General features: G+C 43.9%; 1 protein-coding gene and 1 long non-coding RNA gene across 4 annotated transcripts in view; one reads left to right on the plus strand and one right to left on the minus strand.

The window, feature by feature from the left end:
- LOC137532603 (uncharacterized) overlaps nt 1-14957 on the plus strand; it is a 91936-nt gene that overhangs the window by 30407 nt on the left and 46572 nt on the right. The window lies entirely within an intron of this gene.
- Nucleotides 1-14957, minus strand: part of FUT8 (fucosyltransferase 8) — a 207295-nt gene that overhangs the window by 4217 nt on the left and 188121 nt on the right. For all 3 annotated transcript variants that reach the window (XM_068253287.1, XM_068253286.1, XM_068253289.1), the window contains 3 exons: nt 11192-11438; nt 7158-7334; nt 6002-6152 (listed from right to left, as the gene is read on the minus strand). In XM_068253287.1, the coding sequence (XP_068109388.1) occupies nt 6002-6152; nt 7158-7334; nt 11192-11438 (575 nt within the window). The remainder of the gene's footprint in view (nt 1-6001; nt 6153-7157; nt 7335-11191; nt 11439-14957) is intronic.

Consider the following 14957-nt stretch of genomic DNA (forward strand, 5'->3'; position numbering starts at 1 on the left):
TAGTGCCGGCCACTTGTAATGACGTGACATGAAAAGCCGGCACTAGAGGGAAGAATGACGCATCGGAGAGGTCTCTGAGCAGCGCAGACTGCTAGGATCATGTGAGCCATGGATGCTAATTACATAGCGGGGGCGATGGCATTGTACTAATGCGTGCGGCGAATACACAGGGCAGTATCGCGTTATACATTGCTGACAACAACTACACAGCTGGGGGCCTAATAGGATTATACCGACACCGCTAATTACACTGCGGGTGGCGGGGACACATGGCTGCCACTAACTGCACAGCGGGTGCCTAACAGATTATACCAATACCGCTAATTACAATGCGGGGGGGGGGGGGGGGGGGGGCGGGGACAAGCGGAGGATACAAGAGGAGATGTGTGGGAATTGAAGCCATGTTTTTCAGTAAATTACCGAACTTCTACTGCACCTGTGAAAATCTTTATGAATTAGCAAAAAAAAAAAACCTAAAACTGAATGCAGTACTTCACTGACCTAATTATTTTTTATCAAACAGCACTTTATGAATTAAAGCCATAATGTTAAAGGAAAAAAGAGCCATAATTATACACTGGACCAGTAGAATTATCGTATTTTTCGGACTATAAGACGCTCCGGACCATAAGACGCACCTAGGTTTAGAGGGCAAAAACCAGGGGAAAAAAAATATTCTTAACCTGGTGTGTCTATGGTCCAGGGGCAGCTTGTGGATGTTCTCACCCCAATTATGGCCTTCTTGTACATCTTGTGCCTCCCCTTGTACCTCCCTTTGTCCTATTCCTATCCTCCTTGTGACTTCCTGAGTCCCCATCTGTCCCCCTGTTACCTCCTGAGTTTGTGCCCCTGTGTCCTTTGCTTGTCCCTGTGTCCTCAGCTTGACCCCCTGTGTCCTCAGCATGTCCCCCTGTGTCCTCAGCATGTCCCCCTGTGTCCTCAGCATGTCCCCCTGTGTCCTCAGCATGGCCCCCTGTGTCCTCAGAATGGCCCCCTGTGTCCTCAGCATGGCCCCCCTGTGTCCTCAGCATGGCCCCCCTGTGTCCTCAGCATGGCCCCCTGTGTCCTCAGCATGGCCCCGTGTCCTCAGCATGGCCCCCTGTGTCCTCAGCTTGTCCCCTTGTGTCCTCAGCTTGTCCGTCCCCCCCATGTGTTATGCTTGTCCTGTGTCCTCAGCATGTTCGCCCTGTGTCCTCAGCATGTCCCCCTGTGTCCTCAGCTTGCCCCCCCCCCCATGTGTTATGCTTGTCCGGTGTCCTCTGCTTGTCCCCCTGTGTCCTCTGCATGTCCCCCTGTGTCCTCTGCATGTCCCCCTGTGTATAGCACACATAGAGCTTGTCCCTCTGTGTTTTCAGCATGTCTCCGCGTCCTCTGCTTGTTCCCGCTGCCACAATGTAATTATCAGCATCCATAAATCTGATTGCTCCCCGCTGTGCATTTAGTGGCAGCCATGTGTCCCCGCCACCCGCAGTGTAATTAGCGGTGTCGGTATAATCCTATTAGGCCCCCGCTGTGTAGTTGTTGTCAGCAATGTATAACCCGATAGTGCCCTGTGTATTCCGCACACACATTAGTACAATGCCATCGCCCCCCGCTGTGTAATTAGCATCCATGGCTCACATGATCCTAGCAGTCCGCACTGCTCAGAGACCTCTCCGATGCGTCATTCTTCCCTCTAGTGCCGGCCACTTGTAATGACGTGACATGAAAAGCCGGCACTAGAGGGAAGAATGACGCATCGGAGAGGTCTCTGAGCAGCGCAGACTGCTAGGATCATGTGAGCCATGGATGCTAATTACATAGCGGGGGGCGATGGCATTGTACTAATGCGTGCGGCGAATACACAGGGCAGTATCGCGTTATACATTGCTGACAACAACTACACAGCTGGGGGCCTAATAGGATTATACAGACACCGCTAATTACACTGCGGGTGGCGGGGACACATGGCTGCCACTAACTGCACAGCGGGTGCCTAACAGATTATACCAATACCGCTAATTACAATGCGGGGGGGGGGGGGGGGGGGGGGGCGGGGACAAGCGGAGGATACAAGAGGAGAAAGGGTGGACTGCACAGGGAGTCCCCGACATTGCGGCACAGCGGCTGTTCGTATCGGGCGGTGTTTGTAAGTCGGGGACTCCCTGTATTCGGACCATAAGATGCAGTGACTCCCCCCCCACCCCCCCCTACTTTTGAAAAAGTGCGTCTTATAGTCCGAAAAATACGGTAAATGATTATTTATAACTTTTGGCTCAGTTATCCTGCTCTTGTCCCACAGAGCCCAGGGCATGTAAACTATTCCAAAAAAGGATTTCCCTTATTACTTTTTCACATTTTAATCAAAGTACCGCGTGCTTTCACTGCATTTCATTCATATGAGAGGAAACAAAAATGCAGCCAAAAGAGTGAAAAGCTCACGTTCCAAAGAGATATGCAATGACCATACTGAATGTTAACTGCGAGGATGGGAAGTAATCTGATATCTGAACAGTGTGTTCCACTTTGCTTGGGGGAAAAAGTGATCAGCTAAGCTAAATTTTATGTTTTATTTATTTATATAGTGCCAACATCTTACACAGCACTTTATAGAGTATACAGTCTTGAACACTAGCTGTCCCTCAGAGGGGCTTACATAATGCCACAGTTATGTACTGAATCACATTTTTCCCGACTAATATAATCCTAATCATTCTAGAATTTTTGGCTGAACACACATTGTTAGTATACTTCTACTTAAAGAGGAACTCTGGCTCTCAAAAAGCTAAGATCCTTCAGCAGACTGTACTTCTGGATATCAAAGTATACGTGTGTTCTTAGTTTGCACTCCAGCAGCAAAGGAGCTAGACAGCTTTTCTCCTGCTTCTTGCCCATCTTACCTGAAAGTCTGTAACAAGTGACTCATGCTGCCAGCACGCATGCCTGGTCAGTAAAGAAGCTTTAAAGTGTACCTAAGATGGGCAATTACCAATAAAATACACATACCAGAGGCTTTCTCCAGCCCCCTCCGGCCTGATCACTCCCATGGCGTCCTTTTCTCCCTCTCCGTTAGCCGCCAACTGGCCCCGGAAAATCAGTCAGTTGGGGCCAGTTGGCACATGCGCAGACCAGACAGGCGCGCTCTCCTATCTCGCTCCCGTTGCTGGGAGTGTTCTGCGCCTGCGCAGTAGTACTGCACAGGCAAAGAACCCTCCAGGCGACGTGAATGTGGATGGCCGGGCCACGTATGCACGTTGGCTCCTGGAGGAATTTCTGGGACCAATTGCAGGTGAACGGAGAGGGAGAAGAGGACGCCGTGGCAGCGATCAGGCCGGATGGGGCTGGAGGAAGGTATGTATATTTTATTGGTAATCACCCATCTCAGGTTCCCTTTAAGAAGTCTTAGCATGCAAATTAATCAGTACCCTGTAGGGTAATATCAACACCTAATGTATACTCTAAAAGAAAGCCTGTATTAGGAGTGATGCTTCACTTCAGGTTCTTCTGAATTTTCCCACACCCTCACAGCTCATCAGATGTTACTCTTCCCATAAGTGTTCTGCTGTGTTTCTTAACGCTTACCATCCTGCATGTGCATGTTACCAGATGCAGTCTTATAAATGTTCTGAGGCTAGACTCAAGACTATTGTGTGAAGGAATGCACATTGTTTTACAACACGCAATAGTGCAGGTAATTAAACCCCTACACTGTAAGAGTCCCATGTTGTGTGTTCCAGCAATCTGTGATTATTATCTGTGGCTCTGTTCCTACTTCCTGATACTTACAGATTGCCTTGTCTTTCCTGCTCTATGAGAGGACACGGTGGCTGTGGCTAGATTTGGTATGTGGCTTATGCTGCGGCTCGCTCTGCATTACAGTAATGGGAGGGGGTGATCAGGAGAGGCGGGCCCCTTTGAGATGGCGGTGAGGGTGAAGGGGGATTTCTTAAAGCAAGCTTGCTGCTGTGCTTTGCTCTCCAAAGGGAGACCTCTATACTTAGTCAGACTTACCGTACATTTCTCTACTTATAGCCATGGATATAAGGTCACCAAAGCATAAGTGTCAACTGGCAGTATAATCTTTTTTTTTCTTCTTTTTTTTTATTAACAAAAGTTTACTGAACTCATAAGAAATTACAGCGGTAAATCCTTACAGAGGTCAAACACCAAAGAACATGTAAACAATAGCAATTAAAGCTTTAAATTCCCAGTATCTGGGATCAAGAGACCATAAAGAAAGAGAGCACGTGTTATAATATAAAACAGTAGCTAGAGAAAGCATGGTGGTATAGTACAGAGGTAGTGCCCACTGCATGTAAAGCAGGATACATTCAAAGATTATCCAAAGAGTACGTAACACCCAACATCAGACCCGGGATACCTGGTTCACTGTTGACATACTAATGCGAAAGAAAGGACCTACTATGCGCTCAGAGAGCTTTTTACACCCAACATAAGAGGTTAAGGTAAGAGGAGAATGAAGGTAGTTGAGGAAGGCGAGAGGAAGAAGGGGGAGGGGGGGAGAGGCCTTATCTGATCTTCTCAGTGCCCAACATACCTCATTAAAGTACGCCTAATACCATTCTAGTGTACCTAGGAAGACTCACTGTGCCAATTCTGGGGCATAGAGTTTAAAGCGGATCCGAGATGAAAAACTAACTACAACAAGTAACTTGTCTATATATGTTATCTAAAGTTCAGAAAATCTAGCTGCAAACAGCTTCAACAGTTTATGATTATTTATTCCTGTGATACAATGAGAGCGGCCATGTTCTGTTTGTCATAACACATAGGCAAACTTATCTGTATCTCCAGCCCTCAGCCTGTGAAAACTTCACTCCCCTCTCCTCCTCCCCTCTGAAATCTCTGGCTAGTAACCTCCTCCTCCTGCCCAGATTGAGCTCCCATAAGCCTTTGCTACACGAATCTGAAAGTGCCAAGGCACTCTGGAGAATCTGTGGGCGAGGCTTGTTTAGTTTATAGGGAATTCGAGTATTAAAACAAACAAAAAAAAAGTATTTGGCTTGAGGAATGCCCTATGGAAAGGAACACAATTATGCAATGAGTAAGATCCACTTTAAGCCATTCGTTGGCTGTATAATCTTACCCTGATCAATAACCACTATAAATACAACACAGGAAATGGTACAAGAGAAAAAAATAAATTCCCACTTTTAAGGTGCTCATTAATGGTACACTATTTTCCTGAGATGTGAGCAAATCTATGAGATTTTTGCACTCAAATTGGACAAAAAACCATGCAGTATGTGGAGAAATGGTTGATTGAAATACAGAATTTTGTCAATTGGAATGTCAGATTTTACGATCGTATCTAAAGAGAGAAAGTGCCATAATGGATCAATTTATTGGAACAATCTATCACTTTCCAATAACTTATGATCTCGCAAATCTGAATGAATGATTGCATCGGAGGAAAATATTGAAACGTAATAATGGGCACCTTTAGAGCCTGTACACTTTTAGTAGTGCTAAATGGTGACAGGCACGGAGGCGCTCATACCTACTGAGGCTGCAGTTCAGCTGCTTTTATTACCTAATGAAGCAGGTTGTAGCCCGTGAAATGCGGTGCAAAAAATTGTGAAGTAGTTTTATTAAAGAAATTGTTTTCAGTGGACCCTTGCCTGATGAATCTACGTTGGGTAGCTAAGTCCACCACTACCTCCCTTCTTAAACTGTTTAATTGTTTTATGCTTATCTGGCATCTCCGTTCTAATACTGTCTGAGTGGTGACAGAGATTTTGTAGCTGGCTATCTCAGTGTACAGTATGGCAAAGTTGCTAATTTTCCCAGCTTGATAATGGTTTTGAATACATCATTTTTTACAGGGTCCCAATACTGCACTGTCAATGTTGTAAAGAGCACTGTGTGCAGAAAAGGGATTTCCAGGGCAGTGATGGGGAGGGGCAGCATAAACATGCCCCGTAGTGAAACATATTTCTAACTAGCTTAGTATGAAAACTGAATGAAGTGCAAGTGATGTTTTACCTTTTGAATCACTTACCTGGGAGGAGAAGGTGCACACAAGAAAGTCTGCCTGTGATAAGAAGTGGATATCAAGTATGACGCCCCGTAGAGAATTTTCAGTGTATCGATTATGCAAACCAGCTGACCTAGATATAGAATTATCACTAATAAATTCATACTGTGGATACCTAGAAAAAAGGATAAAGATGAATTAACAAAAGACAATGTGCAAAACCCATTCATATTCATGAGCATTATAACAGAATTTGTGTCAAAGCTATACATTGTCTTAAGATAAGGGCAGAGTTTGTAATGCTTAGTTAGCCTGTTGTGTTTGTGTTGTCATCTGCATACCACTTACATAAATTACAATTTCTTTCAGTTGATGGCAACATGACAGTACAGACAGTACTAAAAGCAATAAACACACTTTGTAGCAGTAAGGGCCAAATTTTAACAACTTCATAGCTACCCGCCATGCTACCAATTCACTTAGCGCCTTCCTCAGATACGTCAGGTTTTCTTGTTTTTCAGTCACTTCTCAGGCATGAGGACTAATAAATGTACTGCCGGTAATATTGCCACGCGTAATAAGCACACGGAAATATTACCGGTACTAACAACAGCAGAGTACCACATGTTGTGCAATAAGTGCGACCCGGTAACTCAGGTAACACAAGCGTTACTGTACCAATGCTCATGTTACCCGTGTACCAGAGGTCCTGCTTATTGCACAACATGCAGCACTCCTGTCAGTATCGGTATCCACAAGTAGTGCATTGCAGTATTACCAGCAGTATGTCAGTAAGGCCCACAGTATATAGCATTGTAGGAATTCACCCCTAAAACAATTATTTTGAATAAAACAATCTTCCAGATTTGTGTGTGAGGGAGACTAGTCAAGCAAGTATATTACCAACTCCAGAACAGAGTCCAAACAGTCCTCCTCTACTGCAGCTGCTCAATCTAACTTGCCTCAGTCCTAGTCTTCTATAAGTGGAGTGAAGATTCGAGATCAGGATGGAGGGGAGTGAAAGTGAACAGCTGCAGCAGAAGGAGACAGACTGGACCTATTGGCTGGATATGTGCATAACACTGGATTCAAATATGTAGAACATGGCATAGATGGGTTATTTTGAAGGAAAGTTTAATTCAAGTTTGATTTAGGTTTTAATGTGTATCATTTGACTTACTTTGCTTTTGCCTCTGGCAGTAGTGCTGGGTCATCTGTAGCCAAGTAAACTCTCTTTTTGTCTATATGCAGCCTTCTAGCAAGCAGCTGAAAGTGTGCTTCTACATGCACCATGTATTCTTCAATCTGGTGAAATGCAGCTTCTGTCCCAACTTTGTCTGTTCGTCTAACATGAACTCTATAAAGATTTGAAAAAATAAAAAAAGGAAAAATATACTGTAAACTACGGTACATAAATGTCAAGTTACTAAACAGCAGAAAACATTTCATTATTTTGGATACAGCAAATTAGTATCATGATTTTGGGTCAAATTTAAATTGCTGGATTGCAGAAATGTACCCTCATTTTCTAGTCTTCGTGTCCTTTAAATTAGAAAAATATTCTGGACGGTCTTCCAAATACCAATAAAATCTTCATAGATTTTCTATTCTCTTCTTATGCTACTTATAATTATTATTTAGTATTTACACATCTTCTGCCGTGCTGTACAACTTATACTGTCTTGTCACTTTAACTGTCCCTCAGAGGAGGGACAAAATCCTTACCATAGTCAATCTGTCCATGTATGCATCATGTAGTGTATGGATCGTAGTCTAGGGTACATTTTAGGGGGAAGCCAATTAAATTATCTGTATGTTTTTGGGATGTGGGGGGAAACTGGAGTGCCCAGAGGAAGCCCACGCAGACACAGGGAGAACATTCAAACTGCAAGCAGATAATTCCCTGGCTGCGATTCGAACCGCGTACTCGGCGCTGCAAGGAGAGAGTGTTAACCACTACACCACGGTGCTGTCTAAACAAAGTTAGCATGTTTCTATTGCTATCTACGGCCCTGATAGAGAGAAATCACTGGCACATGATACAAAGACGCAATTCTCAATAAACCAAACCAGTTAGCAATAAAAATTTGTCAAGTATAGTAATCATTCCCTAGTTTATCAAAACTAAATAAGAGGTTTTTGCTAGTCTGCCACTTTAACGTGAGGTGGATCATTTTTTCGATGTCAAATAATTTTAGCATGAATACATTTTAGTATTTTATTACTAAACGGGTTTTTACAAATAACCAAAAACAAAAAACGATGCTTAAAAATAAAATTACCCCAATATGCAGTTTCTTAATTGTAACTTGCACTAACACGTAAAAACCTTTGCACAAGTATTAAAAATATATATATTTTTAACTGGTCAGGCAATCTTTCTATTGTTTTAATTACCGCTTTTAGATAACCTGCTAATATGCAGACATCTCTCCTCTAGCACTACAGATGGCAGCCTGACACCATGGGAGACTCGGCTGGATGGTTGGTAGAGGTTTATAGGGCCATGTAGACTGATGTGCCCAAAAAGTATTGAAGGACATGTGCTCTTGTTTTCAGTCATTAAACGTTGATTGAGGTGATGCCTACTTTCTTGACTGGGTTAAAAAAAGTGGAATTCAGAGGCCAGGGAACTGACCAGGGCGACATATTTTCAACAAAATTCCCCCCAGATGAATGTATGACTGCAGCCTCATGTTGGTGCTTTTTTTTTTCTTTAATAAACCCAGGGTGACCTTTTTTTTTTTAAATTAACCCAAAAGTAATTCTAGGAATCTTTCACGACAGCTACTTGAGAGATGACCAGCTTGGTTTTCCCAAGTAGCTGCCAAGTTAGCAGTTTTAGAAGTATATCATTTTTAGTGAGCCTTTTATCTGTTAGGCTGTGGTTTAAAGGGATACTGTAGGGGGGTCGGAGGAAAATGAGCTGACCTTACCCGGGGCTTCTAATGGTCCCCCGCAGACATCCTGTGTTGGCGCAGCCACTCACCGATGCTCCGGCCCCGCCTCCGGTTCACTTCTGGAATTTCTGACTTTAAAGTCAGAAAACCACTGCGCCTGCGTTGCCATGTCCTCGCTCCCGCTGATGTCACCAGGAGTGTACTGCGCAGACACCGACCATACTGGGCCTGCGCTGTGCGCTCTTGATGACATCAGCGGGATCGAGGACACGGCAACGCAGGCGCAGTGGTTTTCAGACTTTAAAGTCAGAAATTCCAGAAGTGAACAGGAGGCGGGGCCGGAGCATTGGGGAGTGGCTGCGCCAACACAGGATATCTGCGGGGGACCGTTAGAAGCCTCGGGTAAGTTCAACTTATTTTCCCCCGACCCCCCTACAGTATCCCTTTAAACTCAGAGGACAGCACAGTGGATTGCTCCATGCGGGTCTACTGACATTCTGCATTGCAGAAGGAAACTGGGGCCAAATTTGAATTTGTTTTAGCAGTTACCACCCTGTACTCCTAACTCACATGAGACCCCACTCCCTGTCTTGCAGTGCTGTTCCTCCATAAAAAGTCACTGCCTCCTGAACTGTAAGCGCAAAGGCCAATTTTAAGCAGCACACTCGACCACCAAGCAGAAGATATCAACAGGCCCTCTTGCTTTCAACAGTCTGAGATATCAAGAGTTCCATGACACTGTGTGACACTGACACGGGCTTGAATCAAACACAGAAAAGGCTTCTTGCTGTTAATCTCAAGGAGTCAAAGATCCAGCTGACAATCACAAGACAGCCCTGGAAGGAATGAACAAACACTAGAACCTGACAGATATCTAGCACCTACTACCCACCACAGAAGAGGAGAAATAGAGGAGACTTGCAACCTAGCAGTAGAATCCTGTACAGAAAAGAATAACATTTAACACCATGGTCCTTTGTGGAAGCAGAAACACAGACTAATGAGGTTGGGAGAAGGGAGGGCGTTTTACATTTGTGGAGCTGGTCATCTCTCAGTAAGCTGCCTAGAAAAAAATTCACAAACCTCCTAGCAAACTTCATTATTATACAAATTCTAACCACTTAATGACACAGATTGTTAATTAATCCATTCCAAGGTTATTGAATAATTTTTAATAACTAGTGGCACAGAATATGTTAGCAATTTATAAATTAATAATAATAACTAACTTAAAGAGACTCTGTAACAAAAATTTCAGCCTTATTTCTTTTATCCTATAAGTTCCTATACCTGTTCTAATGTGGTCTGGATTACTGCAGCCTTTTCTAGTTGCACAGTCTCTGTGTTATATCTAATCTTTTTTTCTTGTCAAGCCTTGTCGACCCAGGGAGGAATGGGCTGCCTCTGTTGTAATGAATACAAGTTATGCACGCCCCCCTGCAGGCTTTGTGTGCTTTGTTTACTCCTCACTCTCTGCTGTTTCAGCTTGTGCAGTTTGTGAGGCTTTTTTGTTTGTAAACACTGCCTAAAACTGGCGATTAAAAGCCAGGATCCCGGTGGGGAGCAGCGGAAACGGCAAAGAGGGATCCAGGAGATCACAGTGACTCAATTGGTACATTTTTTTATTGTAAAATCAGACAGTACAGATTCTCTTTAAGATATTAAGAGATTTGGAGATTCCAAAGTTGCCTTAAACAGACTCTGCAATAATATAAAGCTCTGGGGGATACTTACCTCGGGAGGGGGAAGCCTTTGGATCTTAATGAGGCTTCTCTCATCCTCCTAAACCTCAGAAAACCAACGCCGACTCCCCAATTCCACAGCGGACAAAGGATGTCCGCTGTGACGCAGTAGCGCCTACATAATTTACCTTCCCCTGCTCCAGGCAGGGGCAGTAGCGGCTCTCTGCTTGGGCTCCGGCAGAAATAGCAGAGCCCGATCAGGTCTGCTCTACTGCGCAGGTGCGAGTCATCTGTGCAGTAGACCGGACCCGATCAGGCTTGGCTATTTCGGCTGAAGCCCAAGCGGAGAGACGGTACTCCTCCTGCCTGGAGCAGGGGAAAGGTAAATATTTACCTTGCCGATGTTCGGGGGCTTCCAGCGCTGGATTGCCAAGGCTTAGGAGGATGGGAGAAGCCTCAATGAGATCCAGAGGCTTCCCTCTCCCAAGGTAAGTATCCCCCAGTTTTTTTCTTACAGGTTTTCTTTACAAAAAACAAACAAAAAACAGGCCCACTAAATAAAAAAGCAATGAATTTATGTTTTTTACACAGCTACAAAGATTACTGTTATATAATATTCTCAATATGCTTACCCAATAACTGGATGTTTAAAACCCAAGATTTTTGTGGCTTCTTCAATCCCTTTTTCAAGCCAAGGTTGAGGTCTGATTAAATATTTTACAAACTGAGAGACCCACCACACCGCAGGATCACCATGTAAACGCATCAATCGATCCACAAGGTCTTCCGGAACACCTAGTGGAAGGTAAGGAGGCCTTGGATGCAGGCTGTCAACAATCGGCAATTCCACAACCTGAACATCTTTGTCATTTGCTTCACCTGCACAAGAGACAGATAGAGATTACTCTAAAAGTTGAAGTTAGAAGGAAAAATATATTTTTTCCACATTACGGACACATTATAATTATTGATTTACATAATGTCTATATCATCCATGGCACTGTACATACAAGATATAGATTATATACAACCGCGCAAAAATGAACAGGAAAGACAGAACACAAATAATTTACCTTGTAAATTGTAAATAGACATGGAATATATAGTCATAAGTCATATAGTCATATAGTACATGCTCAAGGTAAGGTTTTCTGTATCAGGAGTTGATAAAGATAATAATAATAATAATAATAAACAAAACCGGCCCTTAGCAAGTCTTAAAGTGAGTCTGAAGCTTAATTTAAAAAAAAAAAAACAACAACAGATACTTACCTAAGGAGAGGAAACACTCTGGGTCTTATATTGCCTTCCCGTTCCTCTCCTGGTCCTTTCATCCAGTGCTGTCTCCCGAATAAGCAGTCTCCGACCAATGGGTCAGAGACAGCGCTCTGCCGCTGCGGGAGCCTTCATAAGTCTTCTGGACCCCAAGTGCTCCCGATGACGGGCTGCACCATACTGCGCATGCACGAGCACGCTTTCTCACACACGCACGGAGCAGCTCCTCTTTGAGTGCACTAAGGCTCACAAGACTTCCGAAGCCTCCAGCAGTGGGAGATTTAAATTGGGGAGCCAGCGCTGGAACGAGGGGACCGTGAGAGGAATGGGAAGGCTTTATTGGACCCAGAGCCTTCCCTCTCTCTAGGCAAGTATCTGTTTTTTTTCTTTTTTTGTTTGTTTCAAATTCCCTTTAAAATTAGGTAATTACAACTTCAGATGAACAACACCACATGCCATACTGTAATATGCACATTGTATGCATAAGTCGTAGCAAGAGACGCATTGCCACATCTACCCAACACACGTGCAGCAAAGGATTTTAACTGTAGCGCTATGAGACCTGCCACTAGCCTGCACAGTAAAAAGTATAATCTCCAGGGTCCTCTCTGGGAATGAATGTCACTTTAATAGCCAGGGCATGTGCATAATACATGATGACACAGTCCACATCCAGTGAATGACAGGTATTTTACAACAGTAATCACAGCAATAATTGCACATTTCCTCCCCCATATTATGGTAGAGTGTGAAAATCCTGTCATCCATCAAGATTAACTGTGGTACTTAAATGATATTTAAAAGAAAAACTGGGAGTTTTGTATTGTGAATGATACTGGTCATTACATGATTTCCAGATACTTTACAGGGTAGATTTTTATTGCGAGTTGTTTCACGATTGATCTCCTTTAATAATGAAAAAATATTGTATTTCTCCAAAAATTAAATAGGGATGCAACACCTTGCATCCAACACCTTGCATCCTGCTTTGAATAAATTTTCTTCCATAAATTTACTAGAAAAAGAAATGTAACAATGCAAAAGCACGCACTATCGTGGTGAGTTGTGGTGCGGCATAACGGCCACTTTGTAACGCGGCTTGCCGCACTGCAATACACCACCTGTGTGGGGGTTGCACTGCGGTGTAATGGCACACAGCATCATAGCGCACTGCATGCCATGCATTACCGCAATTCAGGCATGTTAACAGTATTGAAGCATACTTTTCATTGACTGCATGCTTCACTGTATAGGACAAAATTGCATTCCTGCTGTTACAGGGAATGCAACACATCGGCCACTGTGAACTCAGTGGGATCTTCTCCCCTTTACCTTTATGTCAAGGTATGCATGAGAGCAAAGATGTAGGCAATAATGAAATTAAAGATCTTATTTTATCAATGCTGCTTAATGGAAACCAGAAGGTTGAGTGATATGGAGGTTGCCATTATTTCCTTTTAAGCTATACCAGTTGCCGAGCAGTCCTGCTGATTAAGGATGAGCAAAAACTATTTTGCAAAAAACGCGGAGTGTGCAGGAGGCAGGGGCTGAGTATGCGGGGGGTTACCTCACCTAAACCGCTGCCTCCTTTCTGATGCGCTCCATGCCACATTCCATTTTCGTACACTTCCGCCTTTACAGCAGAAGTTCCAGTTTAGAAGGCAGAAGTGTAACACGGCGCTGAGCGCACCAGACGAGAGGCAGCAATGGCAGCTTAGGCGAGTTAACTCCTGCATACACAGCCCACGTCCCCGCATCCTGGGATATCGCTTTTTGCAACAACAAAAAAAAAGTTTTTTCCCTACTGCTGATCTCTTTAGCTGCAGTAGAGTCTGAATCACACACATGAAACAAGCATGCTGCTTATCTAGTCAGATCTCACTCAGAAACATCTGCTCTGCATGCTTGTTCAGGATGTATAGGTAAAAGGACTAGAGATACAGTGGGTTGCAAAAGTATTCGGCCCCCTAGACGTTTTCCACATTTTGTCACATTACTGCCACAAACATGCATCAATTTTATTGGAATTCCACGTGAAAGAACAATACAAAGTGGTGTACATGTGAGAAGTGGATCGAAAATCATACATCATTCCAAACATTTTTTACAAATAAATAACTGCAAAGTGGGGTGTGCGTAATTATTCGGCCCTCTGAGTCAATACTTTGTAGAACCACCTTTTGCTGCAATTACAGCTGCCAGTCTTTTAGGGTATGTCTCTACCAGCTTTGCACATCTAGAGACTGAAATCCTTGCCCATTCTTCTTTGCAAAACAGCTGCAGCTCAGTCAGTTTAGATGGACAGCGTTTGAACAGCAGTTTTCAGATCTTGCCACAGATTCTCGATTAGATTTAGATCTGGACTTTGACTGGGCCATTCTAACACATAGATATGTTTTGTTTTAAACCATTCCATTGTTGCCCTGGCTTTATGTTTAGGGTCATTGTCCTACTGGAAGGTGAACCTCCGCCCCAGTCTCAAGTCTTTTGCTGTCTCCAAGAGGTTTTCTTCCAAGATTGCCCTGTATTTGGCTCCATCCATCTTCCCATCAACTCTGACCAGCTTCCCTGTCCCTGCTGTAGAGATGCACCCCGAGCATGATGCTGCCACCACCATATTTGACAGTGGGGATGGGGTGTTCAGAGTGATGTGCAGTGTTAGTTTTCCGCCACACACAGCGTTTTGCATTTTGGCCAAAAAGTTCAATTTTGGTCTCATCTGACCAGAGCACCTTCTTCCACATGGTTGCTGTGTCCCCCACATGGCTTGTAGCAAACTGCAAACGGGACTTCTTATGCTTTTCTGTTAACAATGCCTTTCTTCTTGCCACTCTTTCATAAAGGCCAACTTTGTACAGTGCATGACTAATAGTTGTCCTATGGACAGATTCCCCCACCTGAGCTGTAGATCTCTGCAGCTCATCCAGAGTCACCATGGGCCTCTTGACTGCACTTCTGATCAGCGCTCTCCTTGTTCGGCCTGTGAGTTTAGGTGGACGGCTTTGTCTTGGTAGGTTTACAGTTGTGCCATACTCCTTCCATTTCTGAATGATCGCTTGAACAGTGCTCCGTGGGATGTTCAAGGCTTTGGAAATCTTTTTGTAGCCTAAGCTTGCTTTAAAT

The sequence above is a fragment of the Hyperolius riggenbachi genome, chromosome 9 (genome assembly GCF_040937935.1).
Source record: "Hyperolius riggenbachi isolate aHypRig1 chromosome 9, aHypRig1.pri, whole genome shotgun sequence".
NCBI classification, from domain to species: Eukaryota; Metazoa; Chordata; class Amphibia; order Anura; family Hyperoliidae; genus Hyperolius; species Hyperolius riggenbachi.